Raw genomic sequence first — 27,324 nt, 5'->3', positions numbered from 1 at the left:
CAATAATGATTACGTTCGAAAATCGAGCACTAGGCGAACACTAAGTATGAATAAAACATATAATGTGTGTACGATACAAAATTAAATACGTATTATTAGTCTCGTAACTAATAAGTTACCGCGAAATCCGTACCGTTTGCGGACCGCAGATCAAGAGTGACCTACTTTCGGCCCGCAATATCGGTAGACGAGTTACTATTACCGCATGCAGCCTTTTACTTGTCATCACCGTCATTGAGTAGATACGTTAGATTGGCTTTAATAAATTTGCGACGATAAAACTACTTTTGAAGATTAGAAAAATTAATAGCTCGCTTAAATTATATCATCAAAATAATTACTCAATGTCTTAACACATTACGTAACATCTTCGCGTATAAATTATAGTTTCACTAATAAAAACTTATTTGAAATTAGATAAATGTGCATTTTTAATTTACAGTATTATTAACTTATATGTATTTTATAGTATATTAAATGTAACTATATTCTTACAGGATGTATGTACAGCATGGCTGCTTTCGGTCCAGTACTTGGATTTCTACTCGGTGCATATTTACTTTCGTTTCATATGGATTCATTCTCTGGTGCTATTATATCTATAGGTGAGTTTAGCGAATGTAGCGAATATTTACTTGGTGATATAGGGCTTTGTGCAATCCTGCCTAGATTGATACGACCCACTCATCAGATATTTTACGCCGAACAGCAATACTTTGCCAGGGTTGGCGGCGTATTGGTAATGTAGGAAATGGTTAATATTTATTATATTTATATTATTATTAAAGTACCAATGTCTGCCTAACTATATCATTAAAAATATACATTTAATTATCAAAATAATCTTCTTATATTAAAATGCAAAAGTTTGTATGTTTACATGTTTTTTATATAAACAAGATTAAACGGCTCTACAGGTTCCGATGACATTGAAACCGTAGAATATGACATAACATTATAACGATACTTTGTTTATTTATATTTCATTCGAAGAAAATATTGTTATATATAATAACATCATTATTGTTTCCAGATCCTGGAGATCATCGGTGGGTCGGAATGTGGTGGGGTGGGTTCTTACTATGCGGCCTTCTCCTAATCCTCGTCGCAATACCATTTTTCTCATTCCCAAAAGTTTTGGTACGAGAAAAAGAAAAAATTAGACTAGTTGAAAAAGCAGCCGCTGCCAGCGGTTCTTCGACTGCGAAAACGCCGCCCAAACCTCAAACTGATATTAAGGATACTGGATACGGGAAAGATATTAAAGGTTTGCTATTAATATAATTTCTAAACTCCTATTCTAATAATAATTGTATATACAAATACAATGTATGTGTTATATAAATAGCGACACTGGATAATGTATTGATTTCAAATCTAAATAAAATATTTATTAAGAAAATTTTTGAAGACTTTCAAACAATTCGTCATTTCACAGGATTGAACCAAAACTTAAATCTATTAGATCGTATTATAAACTCTTCGAAGGATGTCAATCGTTATCCCCTCAATACGAATCATAAAGTAATACATAACATTAAAATATAGTTTATTGTTTATAAGCAACTAATGTCTTCTTAAAAATTACGATGTATCGAACAACGAATGAAATATATCTCTACACTATATTAATCACTCACTGGTGGTAGGGCTTTGTGCAAGCTCGTCTGGGTAGGTACCACCCACTCATCAGATATTCTACCGCAAAACAGCAATACTTGATATTGTTGTGTTCCGGTTTGAAGGGTGAGTGAGCCAGTGTAATTACAGGCACAATGGACATAAAATCTTAGTTCCCAAGGTTGGTGGCGCATTGGCTATAAGCGATGGTTGACATTTCTTACAATGCCAATGTCTAAGGGCGTTTAGTGACCACTTACCATCAGGTGGCCCATATGCTCGTCCACCTTCCTATTCTATAAAAAAAAACACTACAAATTAATGTATCTTTATTTTAAATAAATCGCCATTCCACTTAATTACTTATATCCACTTTAATTTTACTTCTAAATTGCCGATAGTAACATCACACACAAAACGCCATTTGTTCACGAATCCATAGTGAATACGATAGATTATTCACGATCTCGCGCAAATAAACCTCTGGCCGTGATTGGAATAGCTTGATCATAATTTTTAACAAATAATTTCCCTGTCTATTAATGATTTTTAATTTCAGATATCCCCGTATCAATGTGGCGTCTCCTCAAGAACCCAGTGTACGTAGTCACATGTTTGGGTGCATGCATGGAGCTCATGATAGTCTCCGGCTTCGTCGTGTTCCTACCAAAATACCTCGAAACACAATTCAGTCTCGGCAAAAGTCAAGCTAGTGTTTTTACAGGTCAGCTTTTGTGATGTTTTTTTTTAAATTCATTTCATATAAGCAGACAAACATTCAATTATCTGTTATCGCTAAAGCAGTCGTAAGAAACGCATTCGCTCGGTCGTTTTTTCGTCGACTCACGTTGCATAATTGGTCTCCACGAAATACACTTTATACTTTAACTTGATACTGTAACGACTACTAGCAAATTTACACACATAATACATAGTCTATTTAAACAATACAAACAGCAATACTTGATATTGTTGTGTTCCGGTTTGAAGGGTGAGTGAGCCAGTGTAATTACAGGCACAAGGGACATAAAATCTTAGTTCCCAAGGTTGGTGGCGCATTGGATATGTAAGCGATGGTTGACATTTCTTACAATGCCAATGTCTAAGAGCGTTGGTGACCACTTACCATCAGGTGGCCCATATGCTCGTCCGCCTTCCTATTCTATAAAAAAAAAAAAAAAATTTCCACCCTGAAGGTTATTTCTAAATATCGGTGAAATATTTTTTTATACCGGATGAGTACCTTAGTTAGAGCTTACCTCTTTGTAATATGAATATATATTAATAAAGAAAAGTTTTTCATCGTAATGTTTGTCATCAGGGTCGATCGCTATCCCCGGAGCGTGTATCGGCATCTTCATGGGCGGGTGCCTGCTCAAGCGGCTGGAGCTCCGGCCGAAGGGCGCCGTGCAGTTCGTCCTCATCTCGAACACCATCTGCTTGTCCTGTTACGCGCTCTTGTTCTTCCTCGGCTGTGACAACATCAAAATGGCCGGAACAACCATACCCTACACTAATAACAGGTAGGCTTTGCGTAAGGTTTGGTTTCTATGACTCGTTTGGAGATAATTGATTGTAATGAGTCGAGAATAAATTAAAAAGTATCCATAATACGTATGGACGTTTCTTTTATATCGTATGACATCTTGATAATTAAAATGATATTAACTCGAAATCATTTAATTTCTTGTACTTGTTATAGCAAATTGAACACGTGATTAAGTTTTCATTGAACGCGACTCAATTGTTTTTATAAAAGATAGTTAAATTTGAATGTTAAAAGGTAGATTATAAATATAGTCAGTAGGAGTGTTGAATGTCTACTGGTGGTAGAGCTTTGTGCAAGCTGGTCTGGGTAGGTACCACCAACTCATCAGATATTCTACCGCAAAACAGCAGTACTTGGTATTTTTGTGTTCCGGTTTGAAGGGTGAGCGAGCCAGTGTAATTACAGGCACAAGGGACATGACATTTTAGTTCCCAAGGTTAGTGGCGCATTGGTGATGTAAGTGATGGTTAACATTTCTTACAATGCCAATGTCTATGGGCGTTGGTGACCACTTACCATCAGGTGGCCCATATGCTCGCCCGCCTTCCTATTTTATAAATAAAAAAAACATTAAAAAAAAATGAGTCGAGTGTGGTCCTTTTTGCGCAGCAACCTGGAGCCGTTCAAAGTGAACCTGACGGCGGCCTGCAACTTCAACTGCCTGTGCACAGAGACGGACATGGAGCCCGTGTGCGGCAACAACGGCCTCACGTACTTCTCGCCGTGCCACGCGGGCTGCGCCGCCTTCTCCTCTCGCTCCAACTTCACCAACTGCGCCTGTTTGTATTACGTAACATATTTATATACATTCTGCTTACAGATACAAAAGTTAATTACTTAGTCTAGGCAATATAAAAAGCAGGAGAGAAAATATTGAACTAAATTTACTATACATTTTCTGCCTTATTTTAGCTACAATATATTGTTCGCGTATACTTTAATTAAAAAAAAACACTAGTTAACAACCTTATCAAATCATATATCTATACAATATCTTGATTTGACATTCACGATCGATTATAATAAACTAAACGAAATAGCAAAAAGTGCTACGTTTGACCAAGCGAAATTTCTTAATAATAATAATTTCCTCCTCCTGCATTGTAATGATCTTTGTATAGATTTAATTTAAATAATAATTTTCCTCTTCTTCATATATCTAAAATATTAAGCGCCATTACGATTGAAAAGAGGGTGAAATATAATACAATTAGCATATAATATGCATCACTGTTATTGTGTATACTATTTTGCCTTATTGAAGTACACATGTTTTTGACAAAATTTACAGATATGCCAAAAAATATCTTATACAACATACAATGACCATGAACTTTTAAGTTTATTGCACACAAGTAAATATTTGAGGTGTTACGTCATATTTAAAACGGGTCGTACTGATTAGCATTTTCCTAATAAATGTTTAAGAAGACATTTATGTAATTTTGTTGATGTATTAAAAGCTTTAATTTGGCATGTTAAATAGCTTCATAAGTGAAATAAATAGATATTTCATGTATCTAAAGTTATTAATTAATTTCATGTTTTTAAGCAATAAAAAAATTGTATGTTACAGTACTTTTATTATAACAGAGTACAATATTATTCTCATTTTTCCCACAGGCGTGCACGAGAACAGTCGCGAGGCGCTGGGCGTGGGCGGCGTGGTGGGCGGAGTGGGCGGCGCGTCGGCCTCCGCGCTGACGGCGGGCGCGGCGCGCGAGTACAGCGAAGTGACCGTGGTCCCGGTGGCCACGGCCGGAGCCTGCAACCCTCCCTGCACCACCATCTTCCCCTTTCTCGTGCTGCTCTTCTTCATGACCTTCGTTGTCGCCGTTACGCAGATGCCGTTACTTATGATTGTGCTCAGGTACCTCGGCGGACGTTGTATATAGTTTAAGTTTTAAGAATTCTAAGAATTATCCTCTTTTGGCTACTGCTAAATTAGTCAAACATTTTATATAAAATATTTAATATAATACGTTTTACGACGAATTATTTACTAGTTATTTTTTTTAGATCCGTGAGTGAAGAAGAGCGTTCGTTTGCCTTGGGAATGCAATTTGTCATATTCAGACTGTTTGGGTACATCCCCGCACCTATCGTGTTCGGAAATCTAATCGACTCGACCTGCATACTTTGGAAACAGTCCTGTAGCGGTGAGAAAGGCGGCCGCTGCTTGCTGTATGACATCGAGCAGTTCAGATACAGGTGAACGATTACGTTACCATTACTCGCATCTTATTTTATTTTTACTTCTTGATGGGATAATGAAGCAAAACTGTTATTCTCATAAAAACATTTGAAACAAAATTTTAATATAAATGATGTGTTACAGATACGTCGGACTTTGCGGTGGCATAAAAATCGTAGCTCTAGGTATTTTCATGGCGGATTGGTGGCTAGTGCGTCGTCGGAGACATCTCGAGACAGCCGCGCCTCTTGACCACAAGGACATCGCCGGCTCTATTATCAGTCTCGATAAACGTAAGTTTATTGTTACAATCGATAAGGTTCCGGAGGACACCGAAATATATATAATATCTCATCTAATGTTATTCAATTGCAGTATTCGAAGAGTTGCCCTCTGCTGACAACGCTAGCGGCTTCCGGTCGGCAATCACGTCGGGGCCCAGCTCCGCCACCACGACGCCTATGGAGCCGCCCGGGCCGCCGCCCGACGCGCACGAGGCGCACCGGACCAAGCTGCAGCGGACCGACTCGCAGTACTCGCAAGACTCGCAGACCAGAGGCACCGGCGGCAAGAACTCGCGCGTGCTGGTCGCGTCGCGGCACCTGCGCAACGACTCCAAGACCATCCAGCTTGAGCCGCGCGCGCGCCAGCACGCGCAGGACGAGGAGCGCGCGCGCGCCACCCGCAGCGACTCGCGCCACTCGCGGGACGCCTTCCCGCGCTCCGCCTCGCGGGACTTCCCCTCACGCTCGCACTCGCGCTCCACCTCTCGGGACTTCAAGCCGCACTCGCGGTCCGACTCGCGCGACCTCAGCCTCGAGCAGCTCAAGCAGCTCGCCATCAAGAGCATGGAGAGCCTCGATCTGACGGTCCTCCCGCTCACCAAGTGCGTCGACGAGGAGAGCAAGCGACTCATAGACAGTGGCGGAGTGTTGCGTCATCGAAGGACCAGCTCGAAGGATCTGAAACCGCCCGAGACGAAACATAAGCGGACCTCCTCCCATCATATTACGATGGAGCCGAACGAATTGAGTCTTCAGTTACAAAAAGGTCGCAGCGTTGATCAGCTTTCGGCGTCGCCTTTAGATCCGCGAGTTTGAGATAGGAATAATATTAAACTAATATGTATATAGCGAAATAAATAAATTGTCCGAATCTCACCACCAGGATTGATGACGTAAAGGAATCCTGATGACGTTAAACTTGGAGTGTGATAAAGTGAACGTACTTTTAGTGAAATTGAATGAGTCAGAACTTCACAGTGTGATGAGGTGGTTAATAGAACAAATAATTTCTATAATCTTCGCTTTTAAAACTATTAAGGTTGGCTGATTCAATAACTGCTAGCAGACTATACGAATTATTTCTTCTATTACGCTTAAATAACCGCAAGTGATTTCAAACCATATCTTAAAAGTAGTTTAATAATGCTTATCATCTTTGAGATAACAGCTCTTATTGTAGTGATCTATTTTTAAATTGAGAAACGTAAGTTTTATTTTGTGTTCATAGTTACAAGTTTATAAACAATGATTTAACTATATGAAAATACTCACATCACTATTGCTGTCACTGTTCAATCGCGTACCTTTGCTTTCAATTTGGCCTAAAGTATTCTTAGATATTATTCCTATAGCGCTGCATAGATAAGTCATAAAAATATGGTTGAAAACATTTATAATGACTTACTTTATTGTAACTGTACTTAAATTAACCAGTTATGAAAGGCAATATTTTTGTCATTGTGATACAAAATGATTACTAAACACTCATATGAATACAAAACAGTATTTCTAAATGTAAATTGAAAGTTTTAACAGATATTCTTTTCAAACACCAAAATGTATGTTCTGATATATCTCAATCTTTTCTTTGATACATCATATATACATGTATATATACATATATGTATATGACAGAACATATAAAAGAAAACTTTTAATCAATTCTACAAGTTAATTGCAATATGTGAACTAAATAGTAATATTTTTATAATAAAATAAATAATTTTTTATTAGTAATGTAACATCTTATTGCTAACAGTTAAAACTTCTATTTAAAAAAAGGTAGTGATAATATATTAGTTTGTAGTCAGCACATGAAGGGAAATGCCTTATTTTTTTCTCTTTATGAAACAAACCCAATTTTATTTTTAGCACAAAAGAATAAATGACATCTTCTAAACTTAAAATAAAAATTAGTACAAAATCTTTGAGGAAATTATAATTAACTACAAGTTAATAATTTCTTTAATACCCAAAAAATATATGAATTATATTATAATGTACTAAAATGGAAGTCGAAATAATTTACGGAAATAGCCATTATTTTTATCAAAAAACAATCTTAGTACAAAGACTCCATTGAATAAAATTATACTATTTGTTTTTATTTCGTTTTTTAGTCAACAGTTTAATATAGGTACATTACAAATAAATAGATCACAATTATGGGTTTTAACTATCAATTTAGATTCTAGTGTTTTTTGCTATGATATGGCAGAATTGTATTTGTAATATAATATTTTTTGATCTCAGAAACTCTAAGTTAAAAAAAACATAAATTACATTGTTTAGTTTCAGAATGAGATCTAATATGTTTCACATAATCAGGAGGGTTTCATAAAAGCTAATAAAATTTATATATATATATATAAAAAAAGAAAAATTGACTAAGTTGTTAGCTTTTTAGTTGTTTGAAGTAGTTGTGTTTTAATTGTAGCTAATTAGAAATATTTTATAATTATACTGTAAAATCTAAATTTATTTTCAATTATTCCATAACAATATTAAAGTTGCCATATTTTAATGTGTATGTTGTTATGAATATTTTTTAAATATGATGCACAAATAGCACAGATGAAAGCTATATTTTCTCTCAATTCCATATTACATTTATTATCAAAACCCTCCTTATTCATACAATGATTGTATGTCATATGTTTTATAATCTGTATAATTTAAATCTTCTTTTTATATGCTCATTGAAATGTCAATTCATAGGCTGCTGTATCTAAATAACTCAATTATTAATGTAGTAATATTATTTTAGTATAAAATATTTTTAAAACTGGATATTTATCTTGTATATTGAAGAAAAGACAAAGCATCAGTGTAATTTTTTGTCATATATTTGTTAAGAGAGAAGTAGTTTGATATGAAGAGTGTTATATCTACGACAAAAATGCCTTAATACAATAGATTTTAAGACTTGATACTGACCTAGCTGTACTTGGAAAAGTTGTTATGTCGATTGCAAATTGATGATAGGATGATAGCAACTCCTAAACTAATTTGTTGCATTTAGTTAATAATAAAATTGCATACACATTTTCCAAGTGTATTTTATTTGTTTTCTTCTACAATTCGTCACACATTACATGTATTACTTATGACATCAAATACACCTGTTTGGAAAAAAATCTGATAGTCATGTTGATTCTGATGATGAATATTCATTCTATTCATCCATATTTTCCTAACTGATATGATAGTAATAATAGATATTTTAAACTATTCAATAAAGATGATGATACTCTATTACAAGGTATTATATATATTCAAATATTTAGACTAATGTTATGGAAATATGATTAAAACAACATAATTTATCAACAAACTTTATTTACATTTACTACTTAAATTTATTCTAAAATATAACACTAGAAATGCAATTTTACTCAACTCTTTTATATGTTGTAACTAAAAAAACTTCATTCTAACTCACCACATTCTGCAATAACTACTTTCTTTGATGGTTTACCACTTTTTGAGCCAAGATTTTCCATTTTTTTCACAATATCCATCCCTTCAACAACAGAACCAAAGACAACATGTTTTCTATCTAACCATGGTGTTGCAGCAGTGGTAATAAAGAACTGGGAACCATTGGTATTAGGGCCTGCATTAGCCATAGATAAAATTCCTGGACCAGTATGCTTCAATTTGAAGTTTTCGTCTTGGAAAGTTCTGCCATAAATTGACTTTCCGCCAGTACCATTATGATTTGTGAAGTCTCCACCTTGACACATAAATCCTGGAATAATTCTGTGAAATGATGAACCTTTGTAACCAAACCCTTTCTCTCCTGTACACAATGCTCTAAAGTTGTCTGCAGTTTTAGGAACTTCATCAGTATTCAGTTGCATAACAATGCGACCTAATGCCTCCCCATCTGCAGTAACATCGAAGAAAACTTTTTTTTCAGGTTGAGTAGAAGCAAAGCGCAACGCCGCAGCTGAATATACCGTTCCATTTATTAATGTGCGACGCAATATCGCTGATATAGCCATTGCTATAAAGTTGGAAACAACCCTTGGCTGAAAATTAAGAAAGGCCTCATTTATTGAGCAACATAAACATTTTCACAAAGTATTTTTATAGGTTAAGTTATATCAGTATAGGAAATACTTTTTAATAAATTGTTAGAAATAAGCACTGGCATTATAAGATGTATGTGACAAAATTAGAACAAAATTATAATACATAAATAAATTAAATTATAAATGTCCTACAATTTTTACTAACCTCGTAAATTCTACTTCCTAGTTCCGACAGTAGCTAACTTATGGCCATACGTTAGTGCTGTAAAGTAGAATTAGTAGTGTACTAAATTTATAAAAAAATGACAAATACCGGTTTTTTAAAATAATACGCTTCTTTACCACTCTTCAGTAGTTTGTCACACTGAACGTAGGTTTTAATCTTAAAACAATATAATTATAATTACAAGAATACAATCCACAGAAAGTCGTAGAGCCAAAAATTCAAATTGACTATTAGGTGTGTATGTATGTAATGTATTCAACATTAATTGAAAATTAATTATGAAATCAATAATTCAAATTAATTCAAAATAAAAATATGGTGTTTTTAATGTCGAACGGCGAAGTTGTTATCGGAACTTTGAAAGTTAAATTAAAGTGGCTATAACCATTAAGTGGAATAGTGTTATATTAAAAATAAAGTTAAATTATTCAAGAACTGTTTGTAGTGCGTAATACAGCAGAACTATTAGCAAATGGCATGGAATATGTAAATCTAAGGTTTGTTTATCTTTACTCCTTCTTCGATTGGAATATAGATCAATTTTATTATTATCAATATCAAATTGAAATTAGAAGTACGTAAAAAAGGACAAAAATATCATAACAAAAACATATAAACAATAAATAAACACTAAATTAACGTAGTCAGTTTATGGGGTGGCAGTTTATGGGCAGTTATGCTCACTGTTCCATAACCGAATTTTGATGCCAAAGATCAAAGGTTAATGGCAAGCTTAAAACTAGGGAACATAGTTAAATAATAAAACTTCAAAGGGCAAATATGTGAAAAAAATATTTGGAATGAAGACGGTATGAAAGTTTTCAGAGGAAGAAAACACGTGGAGCGAAGCATACGAATAGTTAATTATGATCGTAAAACAAAAGTATACAAATAAAATAATAAGTTTCCGGCCGTTACTGTGCTTGCGTATGATGTTTCGCGTTTTCTATACTCTTGACAACGATACTGCAAAATTTAATGATTATCGATTGAGTAATCAAGATACGAAAGCGTAAAACATACTTCCTCATTTATAATATTAGTTAGGATTTAATGAGAATAACGATAACAATACTGCATAAAATATTTTCATGCTACTAAAGCCCATACACACGTGCCAAAAACATTAAAAGATAAGCTAATTTAATTAGCTACATACCTTAATTATGAAGATGAGCTTATTTTTTTATGATCTCAAAAAATCATATTTAAAATATAAAAAATATTGGCGAAAGAATTTGTAAGATATCTGCAAAAATGATTGATTTTTATGACTTTTTTAACAATTTTTTAAAGTTACGAGTTCTTAAATTCTTTTCTTGAGCGACCAATCGATGCGTGACGTCACATCGCCCAACGTCGCTCGCTCGCCCATACAATTTCGCCTGTATTTTCACGTTATTCTTGATTTTGTTTATATTTCAGTTACTATAAAAAAAATCATACATTTATTATACAGTACCATAGCATACTAATTCAACAAATAGAACTCAAGAAAAATACTTTTTTCCATATATATATTATCAAAAAAAACAAGTAGATATTTACGTGATGAGCATTTTAATGTAAGTACCTTAGTAGTAAAATTTGTCGTATTTATAAGTTTTTAGTTTGAGGATCAAATAACGAATTTTTACAGGTTAGTTTCATTTAATATAAATATAATTCAGAATGTTCGTAATACGGCCTGGATACGTTGAATACCGATAGTGTTGTCATAAGAGTTTGTATGGTATACGTTGAAAAAATCCACAATGACTGTGACCCATTGAAATTGATTTTTACCATATTATGTTTCGTTGAAAGTCAAATGTGTAGTCTAATATAGTACGTATGATACAAATGAAATCAGATAATACTTTTTAAAAAAATGATATTATTATTTAAAATTATTTTATTATTAAAAATTTTATTATTCTTTACTCAAATAGACTTATAAGGGCACTTTTACCTACCGCTACCACCGGTGATCTTCTAGTTTACCTAACCGATGTGGTGAAGCAGTTGAGTCTAAGAGGCCACCTCTTGGACTCAATTACAACAAAATTAGCAATTAGTCTGAACATAGAAAAAGTCTTTGATTGGGCTTCCCAGGAAATAATGCAACTGGATCACCAATTTTGCCAGATCGGACCATCAAGGTCATTGTCAACGGTGCATGCTCTAACTTAAAATTCCTTAATTCTAGTGTTCCACAAGGCTTTGTGTTATCACCTACTCTGCTTCTTCTGCATATTAATAACATGTGCAAATTAGCAATATTAAATGTTGGCAAACGACAGCATTGTAAACGCCTTAAACACCGGCCGCGCTAATATTTGTCGGGAACACGCCGATGAGTATAAACTTGTGTCTGAAATCACAAGTGCTTATTAACAGAAGTCTGAGATTGGAGCCAACCAAAATTCGTACAGCTCAACCCCAATACGATACAAGTTTGCGCTATGACTTCTAAAATGTCACCTTTTGTCATATACCCTCATTTTGAGAATACCACCTCGCTGTCAAATCCAGTATCGGGACGTTAGGTTCCGCGGTCTATTGGAAGGTGAAGCCAAAGTAGCCTCTAGAAGCTTTGTTTGCTCAACAAGGTAAGAGTACTGCTCTCATTTCTGGGCGGGAAAGATGGCACTTTGCTTCTTTCATCTTCTACCGGATCTTTTATGTTCTGAGGAACTGTTTAGATTAATCCTAGGCGCTGAATTTCACCACCGGACATCGCGTCTAAATTCTAAATTCCATCCATACCATCTTGATGTCTGGAAATTCACTACTACAACGCGGTTTTTTAAGCATTTCCTGCCTCGCACAGCCACTCTGCGTTGGCAACGCACCTACAAGTACTTCGATGTTGCAGGTGTCCTTGGACAGTGGTAATCACTTTCCATCAGGTGAGCCTCCTGCTTGTTTGCCCCCCTTTTACATAAAAAAGTTTTTTCCAGTAACAGTTTATTTCATTACAAGTAGGTTCCTCACATCGCATTGGTCGCTATGTGACCAATGCCATAGTATGTTTGCATCCTTCACATTCGAATTTGTTAATTTTATTTGCACTTTTATCACAAGCAAATTTACGATAATATGCCGTGGCTCTGTATCGTAACTATCGCTCCCCGAATTCAAGCACCGCGTGTATGTAAAATTAAAATATAGGAGATGTATATCATATTATATACCGATATTAACTTCTATCGAAAACGGAAAGCACTACATTAAGAGTACGTACGGACTTATTGCCGATCACAGTTATGATCATGCATTAACAAATGATTAAAATAAACAATAATAATAAGTTCACTAATATATTTCGCATGATTTGTGAAAGAATCCGCAATCATAAGACCGACTTTCGGTAGATTATTTGTTAGTCTACGTGAAAATACTGCTCTTACTTTAGCATAAAATAATATATTAATAATCGAATTTATAAGTGAAAGAACGTATTTGGAGCGTCAAATCACAAAGAGGAATAAAATAAATACGAAATTATCAACGCGCGTGTCGCAAAAGAGTCGCCCGCAATAACGAATGGGCGAAATGACGTCACAGTCAAAACTTGAACAGAGCAGAAATTATACGAGAGCGCCCAAATTGATTTGCTTATAAAATGAAGTTTACATGATGTAATTATAATTTTTTCACACATGTTAATAATATAATCATTTAAAGATTATTTTAGTACAAAAAAAAATATATTTTTTTTAATTTACATTTTCCTAATTGTTATAATTATACTGAACTTTGATTGTATTACTAGTTAGCTTTCTTACTATAAATTAGTGCGCAGTGAGACAAAATACATAAGTATACAAAATTTCAAGTTTTTTTTTTTTGGGAACTTTATCCCAAGGAGCTAAAGTGCGTGCGTAAAGTATGCTGCCATCAGCATAATAATTACATTTTATGCAGAGTAAAAATAACCTGTATTTAAAATCGGTGGCATGTAGTAGCTTATTTACAGTTTACTATGAATTTCAAATAGTTTAGTTGCGTGTGCCCAAATAGCAACACGTTGCGTAGCAATAGAATTCACACTCTAGCAGATACATTGGCACATCTAGATTAGATTGCACATTTGCACTATTAAGATTTGAAAAGAGTGGGTGCGTCTTCGCAGATTGAACTATCTATACTATGCGCCTACACTAAAAATGAATAAATAAAATTAATTCATATTCAAACTAAAAAATATTTTGCTGTAAGCAACAACTAGAGTTAGAGTGCCACACGCTAGTTTTTATCGTTACTATTGAATAAAATATTTTAACTATGCGTCTTATTATTACATTTTAGTTGATCACTTGAATCTTAACCGAGTAAGTTTTTATATGCTTAATTTGTGTTTATCATTGATCTCGTGCTCAGCGATGAAGAAAAATCATTGTGAGAAAACCACCAACAATGGATCGTCATTGTAGTATAAGTTTTTAACCTTCTCCACGAGAAAGGTTCTCACATTCTCCGAAATGTATTCGATAGAAAACGGAAGTAAAATGCATTTTAAAAAGTGTTATTGAGTATTAATATTACTATCTATATTTTTGTTATTTTTAAAGAACCGGCACGATGTTATCATAATTCACTATCTCAATAGTCAACACTATTTTTAAAGAAGATTGTCATTTGTCAACTTTACAAAATTCAATGTCATTATGTCACATGCTTGAAAGTTGAAACACCTCAAATAATTTGACAACCGTATTGTAGTGTAAATTCAGAATTGATCATTTACAATAGCTATTTTTACTAATATATATACAATAAAATCTTGTAATGTACAAACTTTGACGGCTATATTGGATATTAAATATGAGTTAACTGACTGTTTTATTTTCGATCTAAGTATACATGTACCACAAGAGACGATACAAATAAATTAAATATGAATTATTTGAGATCACTTGCGTCGCGTGTTCGGCAACCTATATTGAAAAAAACTCTTATTCGAAGCCCTATTTTTCAAAAAAATCCCATTGAAATTTCACGACAATATGTATCACAAACAGAAGTTGATGATGAAATGGGTACAACATATACTTTAGTTTATAAAATATCATTTTAAGCAAAAAATGTAGCAATTAATTTGGAATAAATAATTAAATCATAATATAATATTTACTTTTCAGAAATATTTGTAAGTCAACTTTGTAAAGGTGACAAAGAACTAGAAAAAAAATTTAGAGTATTAATGCTAGAAGTTGAAGTAATGCGTCAAGATGGTCGCTTTGCTCCAGATAAAATCCAATTGGATCAGTGGGAACATTTATTAGAATTACCTAGCAAAAATCAACGATCAAACTATCTTACATTTCTATGGAAGACTGAAAAGAGAAAGGAAAACCAAAAAGTTTGTAGTTTATATATCTTTTTCTGTTATTTAAATCAAATATTTTGCTTAAATACTTATGTGATATTACAGTTGCTTATGTAAAAGAATATAGTGACTGGACTTGGAATAAATAATATTTTAAAATATTGTAATGTCCATTTTTTTTAGGCTAAAAAAGAAGCTAAAAGAATTGAGTTTGAAAACTCACCTCCACAAGAAATTAGGGAATACCCAGATGACTTATCGTATGGCATTAAATATCAATCATTGTTTCTTCGCATTCGTGATCAGTCAATCAACTATTTCGACAATTATAGGTTAGTTTTAATTATAATATAGTTAACTAATTTTGTATTAATAAAATTTACTAGATGGTAAGGCTTTGTGCTGTCTCAGTAGGTACCACCTACTCATCAGATATTCTGCCTATAACCAGCAAGACTTAGTATTGTTGTGTTCCGGTTTGAAGGGTGAGTGAACCAATGTAACTACAGGCACATGGGACAAAGCATCTTTGTTCCCAAAATTGGAGCATTGGCAATGTAGATCATTTCTTGCATCGCTAATGTCTATGGTGGTGACCATTAACACCGGGCGGCCCATTTGCCCGTCCGCATACATATAACATTAAAAAAAAATTATATATGAATAGTCTTAAAGGCTCTTAACTGATTTATATATTATATATGTTTGGTTTTCATTTATTTTCAGGGCTCTCCAAGCAATGACTTATGGACAATCAGTTGTTATTGACTGCTCATATGAGAATCACATGGTACGGAGAGAAATAACAAATGCTGCAAAGCAAATGACTTTTGTCTTTGGTGATAATAGAATACATAAAGATCCATTTAATTTACACATTTGTAATGTTAATATGAAAGGAGAATTTATGAAACAGTTAAAGAAAAATATACCATCCATATATGAACCATGGTTTCCATTAAACATTCACACCACAAGCTACTTAGATGTATTTCCTAAAGAGAAACTTGTCTATCTTACACCCCACTGTCGTGAAGAGTTAACAACATTTGATCCTGATAGCGTATACATTATTGGCTGTATGGTTGACAAGGTTAGAGTACTTATTGCAAAATGTCATTTCACTATAACCAACTGTAAAGCACTTATAAATGTTATTTCCTATTTCAGATTAATAATGAACCTCTCTCATTAGCAAAAGCTAAAAAAGATGGCCTTAAAATGGCCAAATTGCCTCTTGACAGATACTTGGAATGGGCCCCAGGTTCAAAAAAAAATTTAAATATAAACCACATGGTGCCTATTCTTTTGGATTTGAGACTGACTGGTGACTGGGAATTTGCATTGAGACATATCCCACGAAGAAAACTTATGGAAACAAAAATAATGGCCATGCAGAAGATGTTACAAACTACTTCTTTACCCAAAAAAGAAATATTTAAAAAATTCCAAGGAATACCGATGCAGAAAAATTATTTAACCCGTAATGAAAAAAAGTTTAAATCAAAGAGAACATTATATGATGATGATAATTTTTAAATAAAATTTTTAACAATGCATTTTTATTCTTTATTTCATATTTTCATTTCTTCTTAAGTCTTAAAAATGTATATTACTTTACGATAAAGGATTTCTATAATTCATTTTCTTAAGTATTAACAAGTCTAATTTTGTACAATATACAAAACATAATTAAACCATAAAAACACTATGTATATGAGATGCATAAGTGTTTAACAATTTTGGAAGTCTCATATCATGCTTTATTATTATTGTCATGAACTCTTCATTATTGCAACACACAGAATTCATACCATAATAATATGCTCTGCATATTTTAAAAGATTTTAATTCTACCATTACTGCAGATTTACTGAATAAACAAGTGTCTAAATTGTGAATCGCAATTAAATATTGTTTCCTACATATTTATTCTAAAAACTTAATCCTATACTGCACTGGATAAAGTGATTTATAATTAAATATAAAGTATAAATGTCTATATTAAATAGAAAAATTAAGGCAAAGGTAATGTACGCATATCGACGTCCGCGGTTGTATTTTCAGATCGTTGCTTTATTGTGGCAAGAATCTCTTGAAGATTTGACGGTAAAGCAATTTCATCCAGTGGGACAACTGGTGTGGGTGGTGTCAAAGGTCTGGAAGGCGAGTACGCCTCGTTCTGTAATTAAATAAATAGCAAAAATATACTATACATAATAAATTCATATAAAACATTCGTTCTAAATGAATACAAAAGAGATAATTAACTCTATATGTCAAAAAAATTAAATATGTCAAACTAAGTCAGTTGCTCATTTAATGTTTCTTAATTTACCTCCTCTGACACTGAAGAGTCAGCTTGGGTCATCTTAAGGATTTGTTGCTTTTGTTCTTCAATTTGTCGGTTGAGTTCTTCCATTTTACTTCTTAACGTGCTAGAGTTAGGCGGAAGTGACGGCGCTGATGTACTGTTACTACCTGACGATGACCCCGGACTGTAGGCTTCTTCGTCGTCTGCACACGCTGCAATAGTATTACTATAATATAGACTAGTTGGTAAAAAATGAAATCACAAAATAGCTTTGCGCCTAGATTTTGCAACTATGGTATGAATTATTTTTGATGGTGTTTTTATGGACCTATGTATATGTTTACTTAAGGTTGTTTGTCTTATTATTATTATTTCAATTGCAGTAGTTATTTAAGAGACTAAGGGAAAGCGCCATCTGTTATACATGTGTAGTTTGCACAGTCGAGAAGACTAGTACTTATTACTCAAGTTAATAAACATCTCACCAAGCGAGGCTGCTATTTTGTCCTTGACGGAAGTGGAGAGAGCAGTCGAGGTGAAGGCGGGCATCGGCAGCGCGCGTCGACGCGGCGACAGTGGTGGCGTGTACGACTTCTTGCGTGACACGCGCGCCACCTGATGTGCAAATTATTATTTATTTCTGTGATAACTCTCGATCCCTTTGTAATATCTGAACTATGAAATTATATCAAATTTTCACTTATGTACCTCCCTTAAAAATATATTAAAACTCATATTTATGTAGTTCTAGGTATATATAAAATGTGATACACTATTTTTTCTTAATAAAAATTCTTTTCGATTTATTTAGTATAAAGATATATTTTATTGTATTGTATAACTTTAGATATCCAAAATTGTAGATATCTATATTGTAAATGTTGGCTTCTTAATAAATAACTACCAAAAACTATAATAATTTTGAACTATATATATATATATATATATATATATATATATATATATATATAATAGTTCAAAATTATTATATATATATATATATATATTCTTAAATGTTTCTATACTTTAACACAATATATATATATATATATATTGTGTTAAAGTATAGAAACATTTAAGAATAATAATGGCATTGAGGATGAAATGGTATAAATTTCATTATATTTCTTTATTATTTTAAAGATGTATTCTAACATAAACCAAGAATAAATAGTAATAGTAAAAGTTCAAGTATCTAATTATGTTATATAGAGCTATGCTTTAAAAACCGGTGAGTTTTATTATCACACATGCTGAAATGGAGAAAACATTACATAACAATATACAATGTTCTATATATACATAATTTCCGACTAATCACATAATTAATGTTGTCCTTTATTTTTAATCACTTATATTTTTATAACTTACAACATTCCTAAATGTTTACACATTTGTATCCCATTGTTCACTTATATAAATAATACACAAATGAATGTTTTACATAATTTTTCTTAACAATATTTATTTACATTATAGTTTTGAAATATTGCCTTTATTACAAACAGCATTTACAATCGCGTTAACTGACCTTCGCTGATATTATATCTTTGGGAATATGAGGTGCATGGCGTTTCTTCCTTTGTCTTATTATGATGGCTATAAGAAGATGCGTCTTCACTTCACCAAGACCTGGTCCATTTAATGGTAATAGAACCGGAGGCAAGGACGTATTTGCCGGAATTGGTACTATGTAAAAATCTTTCACGGTTGCTGTGTTAGATACTTTCACCACACCCAATCTGTGAATATTTAATAATTACAATTTAATTGATATAAAGTATTTTAAAGAAACAATTTCCATTTAAAAAAAACTAACCTATTGCGACTACTAAGATAGCTGTACAATGCAATATACTGCATCTTCTCTTCGTCATTTGCAGCTTGTAGCTTTAAAATAACAATATCTTTATTACTAGCTCGTTTCATCTTACTAATGTAATCCCAAACTGTATCTGGATTTATTCTGCCCACTATATCTAATTCAGGTGCTAGATCTTCCTCCAAGTCTACAGCATTGCCAGAAACCTTAAAAAAGAACATTATATTTTTATCAAGCATTAGATCATGACTGACAGTATTCTACAACTGGTCTAACACATACCTCATGAGCTGCTACATAAAAACGAGCTACATCTACCATATTGATACAACCATTCCAAACTGTAGCTGCTGAATGTTCAACTGTACTAGTGGGTTCTTGATCACTTTCTGCTTCTAGTATAAACAAATAAAAATGTTATATGCTACAATAGTTGACATGAATTTAATTTAATTCTTTAAGAACTTACCAGATTTGTCATGTTTTTCAGTATATTTAGGTGGAGACAAAGTAACATTAGCATCAATGGAGAATGTCTTTGAAGGATCATATTCTACATTTCCATATTCGGATATATCATTTTTATAAGTATCTTCATAGACATCTTCCCTTGATTTCCTCAAATCCTCTTCTGAAAATGCTGACGTTATCATGGGTTCATGAGGATCATACTCAGGGTGTACTTCTTTCATCATAGCAGACTTTGGTCTTTCAAAAGAATCAGAATCAGTTGAGCTAAAATAAAAAACAAATAAATAAATATACTATCAAATGATTAACTTATTCAATTAAATTAATTATACACATACTCATTTTTGCTTTTATTAGAAATATTATCTTGTGACCTGGACCGGTTTTTGAACTTGTCGTCTGTGCTCCGGCGCGTTGAACGCGACCGAGTTTCTTTCGAATCTCTTCTCTTTGCACCATCTCTGGAATGAGATCGTCGCGAGGAACGTCGCAACGACCGTGATCTTTCACGGCCTCGTGAATTAGATCTGGAATGTTCTGTTGATTGCCTTTTTGATTTTAATTTCGAACTCGATCTGTGCCTTGAACGGTCTCGAGTATCAGGTTTTTCTTTAATATAATCCGTTTTAGATCTTTCCTTCGACTTTGACCGTGATCTTGATTTTTTAATGGATCGTCGGGAAGATCTGTGTTCTCTTTCCTTAATATCTGACTTTCGTTTTGAAGATCGTGAACTCCTTTTTTCTGTATCTCGTTTAGATTCTTTGTCTTTCTTTCTGGAACTGTTTCCCTTTTCCTTATCTTTCTTTTTATTACCACTATGTTTTTTGTGCGAATCTTGTTTCTTTGTTCTGTAAATACAAACGGTTATACATTAACATTATTTGAAAATACATGGAAAATGGAAGTCTGTAAACATGAACCAGATCATTAAGTTTACAAGACTGACAGTAAATAGATCCAATATTTTAACTTACGGTTCTTGTGGTTCAGCATTTGGTACATTATCAGTGACAGAATCGTTCAGTACTGTTACTATATCCTCCACAGCCACATTTGGATCTAATTCTGTTGAAACAGATTCCTTCGTTTCCATTACCTTAAAATTTTATTAAAAATAAAAATTTTGGTTAAAATATAAACAAAAATAACGGTAGCCTAGTCACATATTATTATGCCGGAATTATATACCTCTTCCCCTTTATGTGTTTTTAAAACATATGTTTTGCTTGCAGCTAGAAGATCTATTTCCGATTTTTTAATTAATTCTAATTGGTGCTTGGCTTCTTTATCTCTCCATTGTGCTAATTCCTGACTTGCTAATTCTTCTGGTGAAAGTCTTACCTAAAAATTAATTGAAAAAAATTAAAAAGAAAATAAAGTAATCTTTAAATTATGATAAAAACAAAAACACTCATACCAGCTGTTTAGGTGTAATAACGCGTTCACATATCTTTTCCCAAAGAGAAAGATTTTTTCGATCCTTTATGTTAAACATAAGTGATCTGTATTTAGCTTTATATTTCATCCCTACATCACGATTGAAAAGTTCGTGTAATTCTAACTCTGTATCGTTTGCAAACTGTTGTATTTCTTCTTCTGTAAACTTAGGCCCATCACTTTCTGCCATACGATTGGATATCTGTTCTTGTAAAGCTTTTCGTACATTATCCCTGATCGGATCTTCTGTGCTCATTCTTGATCTTTTGTCTGGAGTATCTTTCCGTCGCGATGTTGATGGCGAAACTGCCTGAGGCTACGATGATACAATTGTCGTTAGTACGCTAAATTCAGATTTAATCAAAGTGTAAACATTTCAAGGATGATAACATTACATAAGTTTAACTTTTAACATAATTACGCAAATTGATGAATAACATACACAAATAATGAAACAAATATGGATTTGTTAGGTTAGCCTTACAGTTTGTTCACCTGATATTGAAATTACCTATTTAATTTATATGCATATAGTGCAAAATTCAATTAAAATAAAGTGGAATTACTTAAATATTTATTTTTTAAATTACTACGTGAAATATATAAATTTTGAAAATAAAACTAATTTACCAATAAATTAATAATAATTTGTGTACAATGATTCAAATATTGAAGTAACTAATGCGATCAAACAAAACAAATAAAATAAATTCAAGTTTAGAACTCAACCAATGATGTGTGAATACTGTATTATATTTACTTGTACAACAATTTTTATAGAGCTATGTTTCCTATACACTATTACATCATTATATTTGTGATTTATAGATGAGTAAGTGTACAAGGAAGTTTACTGTAGATTAAAAATAGAGATAAGGCTTTACGATCTTACTGTTAATATTATGAATACCAATTGATCAACACAGCACTGTTGTAGTGCAGTGTTATATTTTAACACTGTGATTATTTTGCATATAGTATTATTAATTAAATATATAAAACATTTACCTTTTCAATCACAGACTGCAATTTACTTGTACTTGCACGATTAGGCTTCTTTGTTTCACTCAAAGCTTTAGTTGATTTTGGTGTTTCAAATATTTGTTGTAGTTGGGACTTTGGTGTAACTGGTGTTTTTGGTTGTGGTGTGACTTTAACCTCCTCTTTTGGTGAAGCAAGGACCTTCGGTATTTTTTCCTTAGGCTCAGACTGTGGAGTTTTAGGTTGAGTTGGTTGTTCTATTTTTTTAGGAATTCGAGCAAAATTTAGAGTAGTTTGGATTTTATTAGGTTCATTTATGGATTTCTTTCGTGGCATATTAGGTTTAATAGCACTCAATGTCCCTGGCCTCACAACTTCGAATGTTGGATTCTTCTGAAGCCATGTTTTTAAATTTTCTGCAGTAGGAGCATTTGGGCCTGCCAGAAGTCTTCCAGATTTCCTTTCATAAACTATTACCTATAAAAGTAAGTATGCATCACATCTAATGTTACACAACAAGCATAAATGTAATTAGAAGCCATAGTGCATTAAATTATTTAAATAATGAAAGCTGTCTACTATGCTTACCCTGGATTCTGAGTTGGGTTTTTCAGGTGCTTTGCCACTAGAACTTTCAATTTTAGAAGTGGATATTTGACTCCCTAATGAGTCTTGGGCGTGTTTAAGTATACATGCATCACTGCAATAAATACTACTTGCTCGTGCAGGTTTCTTGCAAACTATACAAGTCGTTTTTGAGGCTAATTCTTTGGTTATAGCAGGCTGTGGGGTACTTACTCCAGTATTTTCCTTTGGTGTTGTAGATACCTGTTGAACGAAAATGTTTCTTAGAAAAGAAATATTATCAAGATTAATTATGAAAGACTCATGACTACAATAGACAATTACATTTTTGTATTTATTCAATTAATGTCATATTTTTTTTATGTACTCATCAGTTTCATAAAATCCTATTAATATAACATTATAATATATATTATATTATTAATATTTAGAAGAAACAAAATAAAGACATATAAGACAATTATATCATAGAATTTAATATTTTCTTCCATTTTAAAGTAGGTAAAGCCAACAATTGGTGAAATAACATTACAAAAAATACATTTACAAAAAAAAAAAATGAAGTTATTATATAATTGTTTATTACCTTGGCTGCATTCTTAGCAGAATTTTTACTATTTTTAACACAATTTGGACATCTCCATTCAATTCCTTGTTCCTCCATTTGTTGACCCATAGCTTTGGTGATGTTTACACACTTTCCGTGGAACCAGTCTTCACATCCATCACAACAAATCATGAATCTGTTGTTGTGTGGTTGTTTACAGATACACCATAATCTGGAAATCAATATTACATAAAATAATTTTAATTGCTAATCTATAAAACTAATAAAATTGAATAAAAAAAAAAGAGCACCCGTGATTTTAAAATAACTGCCATTTTTTAAGTAAATATTTCTATTAGCTTGATACCAAATGAACCATCTTTCTCTATTTTAGACTACTGCTGACACCAAATAAGTTAATTACTTTATATTAATAATTCAAATAAGCATTATGTATGTTAAAATGGAAGATTTTGAAGGAATTTTATCACAAACTGAATTCCACGCTGGCAAAAGGATGAGTTTTGGTAGGCTTTGTATTTTCGGAAATTGTTAAAAAATTATTAGCGACAGACGTTAAAGAATATTACACAATACCTGTTGGGATCATCTTCTGAATTCCAACTTTCTTGAGATTCGACAGAGATCTTTTCAATTGTTGCCGCTTGTGGTGGTTGTTCTATTTGTTTTTTATTAGTCAATTTTTTATTTGTATATTGTTTTGAAACATGTTGCACTGTAGGTTCCGGAGTAACTATAAGATTTGGTTGGATTTGAGCAGGAACTCCAATTACTGAATTATCCAAGGTATTGGTTGATTCAACTTGGTTCTTTCTTTTAGATGACCGCGTTGCTGGTGCTTCAATGGGTGGCAATGTAATCACACGACCATCGCGCCTTACTATTTCTATTGGATCTTTACGAGGGACAGCTGTTTTTACTGACGGCTTTAGCAGTGGAGGTGAAGCATACAGATTGCTAGTTGTTTGAGTTTGTTGAAATGGCAATGTTACTGGAGTTTTAACAGGAGCAGCATCAACTTTACCCAATACTTGTTTATCTATAACTTCTTGTAAATTTTCTGAACTCTCAACCAATTGAGCAACATGCATTAACAAGTCCTCAGTTAATCCATCTTCTTCTGGTTGAAGTCCACCTAATAAATCTAGAGTTGGAGAGAGTGGTCCAGCCAAACCAGGACTGTTTATAACATTAGCTACAATACTTGGTTGTACTTTCATTGACTGTGATGTTGTATCTTGCAATATTTGAGCTAAACTTGCATCATCTAATTGAGGCATAGGATCATAGCCTTTGGTGGTTTTTTCTGCTATGTTTGTTATAACCTTTGTTGGCTTTACATAAGTTTTTTGTGGTAATAATGATTTTATATCTTCTGTATTGTCAGGCTTTGAAATAGTCATAGGCTGAGTTATAAGTTTTACTTCACTTGATTCAATTAGTTTTATAGGTTCACTGGGTTTTTTATTAGTCACTATAGGTTCTTTATCAGTTTTAGCTGGCATTTTATTCTCAGTTGACACTCTTCGAATAACATCAGGTGTCGAAAATAATGAAGTCATATCTGATAGTAAGGCAGTCATGTGGGCAGGCGTTTTCTTTTCTTTCTTGACAACTTTGGTTAATGTTTGTTTAGAGACTAATTTATTTTGCTCAGCAGTAGCAGTACATACTTGCACCTTTGTAGCAGGAATTATGCTGTCTAAATCTATCTCCTTCTTTTCGAGCAAAGGATTCTTATTCAACAGTTTTTCTTTAATATTTCTTTTTATTACATTTTTATTAATTTTTAGTTTTGTTGCTACTTTAGGGTCTGCTTTGGCAGCCCTGCCCATGTGTACACTTTTTAATATTCTTGGTTTTGCTTTCAGCTTCCTTAACTTTTGTGGACCTGATTTATCTTTTGTATCTTTATAATCAGAATCTGAATCTCTGTCTTGTATACTATCTCCAGAAGAGCTAGCTGATGATGATTCTGTATTTTCCTCTCCTTTTGCTTCTGGTTCAGAACATTTTGCTACCTCATTCAATAGTTTTGACTTTGTCAAAACTGGTAACGGTTTTGTTAAAAGATCATTACCTTTAAGAATAATTGAAGGTTCTGTTGAATTTATGACAATTTTCTTCCCTTTAGGTATTATTTGTTGCTCCAAAATTGTAATCTTTTTAGGTGTAGAAACTGGTTTGGGTGGGGGAGTATGAGTAATCTCTATAACGGGATCATCATAAGATGCAAATGCTTCACTTTTTTGTGGTAAAACTTGGCTTGGAGATGTCAATGGTGTGTAGCAATGATCATTTTGAAAACCAACCAAACTGTTTTCTCTTGTTTCTATTCTTAAAGATTGTAACATTTCTGCTCCACTATCTGAAATATATATTTCATTATTAACAACTATTATCTTATACATAAATCTTGTTTTAAGCAAACTGAGGGTATTCTTAAGATTTTTTTTTTAGTTCTTAATAATATTAGAATGACTTACCATACTTTATAATACTATCCGGCTCATTATAATAGCTATCTACAGATAGTGTGACATGAGGAACTTTATCATCCTCATTTTCTGAGTCAGTAGCATCATCAGGACGGCCTTCGTGGCCGACGCGTACTACACTTATACCAGCAGCTTGAGATCCATCACTACCTAGAAAAGTTAGACAAATTGTTATCCGACATACATATAAATCATTTTGACTTTGTTTATTAATGTTTTTATATACATTTTCATTGTTATTACAAATGTTAAAACTTTTTGTAAGTATCAATAACATTTCAAGAATTAAATTATGGTATCAGATATATTCCTATAGCATATCAGCCGGTGTTGACGAAATGCAATTATATGCAATTCCAATGTTAGTTTTCTAATAATTCAGAATCATAGAAACGAATAGCTTACCCATAAGAGTACCCAGTAAATTCTGGTCTACTGACAAGGAACCATCCTTGTTTACAATAACAACCACAGAACTATCAGTTTTGGTAGATGGTCCGTTTAGGTCCGTATAGTTAGTTATCACTGTGTTGGACATTTTTCATCACAATTTATGCAACTAGCTTCATGCAAGCCCTCTATTTTTAGCCTACTTTGAACACACATGCTATCGCGTCTATCTATAAACACATTCGACACTTGACGCCATTTTGAAGACAATCTAACAAGAAAGGGCGCGCATTGCATTAATTATATAGGAAATCACTATAAACGGCAATATTTTTAAGCCGCATCTTATTATTAAAATGAAATTATATTATAATAACGAATCGCGAATTAAAAAAACCTACTGTTTTAATATTTATATATTTAAAAGCAAAATAATGCGCACACCGAATACGCGCCACAGATAACCGTAATTATAAATTGATAAAATGTCACTTTGATATAGATTAAAAATAAGTAAATAACAAACAATACAATACAGACTTTTGTCTTATTAGAATTTATCTGTTAATTATATTTATCTTATGGATGCTCCAATTAGAAAAATGGCTAAGTCCACTTTTTCTCTTTTGAGCAATGAGAAAAATAAGCATAAATATATTTTTGAAAAGAAAGCACACGGCGTTTAAAAATGAAAATACCATCGTTATAGTACAAACTAAACTTTTTATTTTGGTATAAAAAATAAAACCTACAATAATATTTTAACACCTATAATCTTCGATCACTAATAAGAACGAAGTTATCGAAGCCTACAATTGAAAAAATTAAGTTTTGGACTTGTCCTAAATCAACTGCACTTAAGGATTTCTTTCCGTTTTTTATGGACTGAGGAAATTTAACAAAACAAGATAACTTGTATAATTGTATTCTTATAATCAAATTATTAGAAAAATTACAATAATATTAAGTTCTCACAAACACAACAATAATTTGTTATTCTAAGCTAAATATTAGCTTTAGCCAAGGGCAAT

General features: G+C 32.8%; 4 protein-coding genes across 7 annotated transcripts in view; 2 read left to right on the top strand and 2 right to left on the bottom strand.

The window, feature by feature from the left end:
- Positions 1–8,695, top strand: part of LOC126770583 (solute carrier organic anion transporter family member 5A1) — a 39,569-nt gene extending 30,874 nt beyond the window's left edge. For both annotated transcript variants that reach the window (XM_050491239.1, XM_050490449.1), the window contains 9 exons: positions 498–605; positions 1,034–1,267; positions 2,180–2,344; positions 2,942–3,143; positions 3,779–3,948; positions 4,793–5,039; positions 5,189–5,380; positions 5,508–5,656; positions 5,739–8,695. In XM_050491239.1, the coding sequence (XP_050347196.1) occupies positions 498–605; positions 1,034–1,267; positions 2,180–2,344; positions 2,942–3,143; positions 3,779–3,948; positions 4,793–5,039; positions 5,189–5,380; positions 5,508–5,656; positions 5,739–6,463 (2,192 nt within the window). In that variant the 3' untranslated portion in view covers positions 6,464–8,695. The remainder of the gene's footprint in view (positions 1–497; positions 606–1,033; positions 1,268–2,179; positions 2,345–2,941; positions 3,144–3,778; positions 3,949–4,792; positions 5,040–5,188; positions 5,381–5,507; positions 5,657–5,738) is intronic.
- Positions 8,696–8,968: 273 nt separating this feature from the next.
- Positions 8,969–9,949, bottom strand: LOC126768771 (peptidyl-prolyl cis-trans isomerase-like). The gene is made up of 2 exons (XM_050487113.1): positions 9,890–9,949; positions 8,969–9,681 (listed from the first exon to the last, which is right to left on the bottom strand). The coding sequence occupies exon 2, from the start codon at positions 9,652–9,654 to the stop codon at positions 9,076–9,078; it is 579 nt and encodes a 192-aa protein (XP_050343070.1). The 5' UTR covers positions 9,655–9,681; positions 9,890–9,949; the 3' UTR covers positions 8,969–9,075.
- A 4,642-nt stretch (positions 9,950–14,591) lies between these two features.
- Positions 14,592–16,961, top strand: LOC126780972 (mitochondrial ribonuclease P protein 1 homolog). Its single transcript, XM_050505734.1, has 5 exons — positions 14,592–14,934; positions 15,037–15,257; positions 15,408–15,556; positions 15,951–16,317; positions 16,395–16,961. Exons 1-5 carry the CDS (start codon positions 14,793–14,795, stop codon positions 16,761–16,763), a joined length of 1,248 nt encoding a protein of 415 aa, XP_050361691.1. The 5' UTR covers positions 14,592–14,792; the 3' UTR covers positions 16,764–16,961.
- LOC126780865 (death-inducer obliterator 1) lies at positions 16,833–26,743 on the bottom strand. Of its 3 annotated transcripts, none has more exons than XM_050506650.1 (17): positions 26,309–26,743; positions 25,892–26,053; positions 23,982–25,773; positions 23,424–23,616; positions 22,841–23,080; positions 22,280–22,729; positions 21,252–21,587; positions 21,023–21,175; positions 20,809–20,930; positions 20,170–20,682; positions 19,830–20,095; positions 19,643–19,752; positions 19,358–19,566; positions 19,070–19,280; positions 18,024–18,153; positions 17,563–17,750; positions 16,833–17,406 (listed from the first exon to the last, which is right to left on the bottom strand). In XM_050506650.1, exons 1-17 carry the CDS (start codon positions 26,439–26,441, stop codon positions 17,242–17,244), a joined length of 5,373 nt encoding a protein of 1,790 aa, XP_050362607.1. In that variant the 5' UTR covers positions 26,442–26,743; the 3' UTR covers positions 16,833–17,241. The 3 variants fall into 3 exon arrangements, with proteins under 3 accessions (XP_050362607.1, XP_050361894.1, XP_050342357.1); XM_050505937.1 differs by having other exon boundaries at positions 16,834–17,406; positions 19,643–19,755; XM_050486400.1 differs by having other exon boundaries at positions 16,834–17,406; positions 19,643–19,755; positions 23,051–23,080.
- Positions 26,744–27,324: the final 581 nt, after the last annotated feature.

The sequence above is a fragment of the Nymphalis io genome, chromosome 1 (genome assembly GCF_905147045.1).
Source record: "Nymphalis io chromosome 1, ilAglIoxx1.1, whole genome shotgun sequence".
NCBI lineage: Eukaryota > Metazoa > Arthropoda > Insecta > Lepidoptera > Nymphalidae > Nymphalis > Nymphalis io.
The sequence above is the reverse complement of the archived record's forward strand: the minus strand, read 5'-3'. Positions and strand labels throughout refer to the sequence as shown.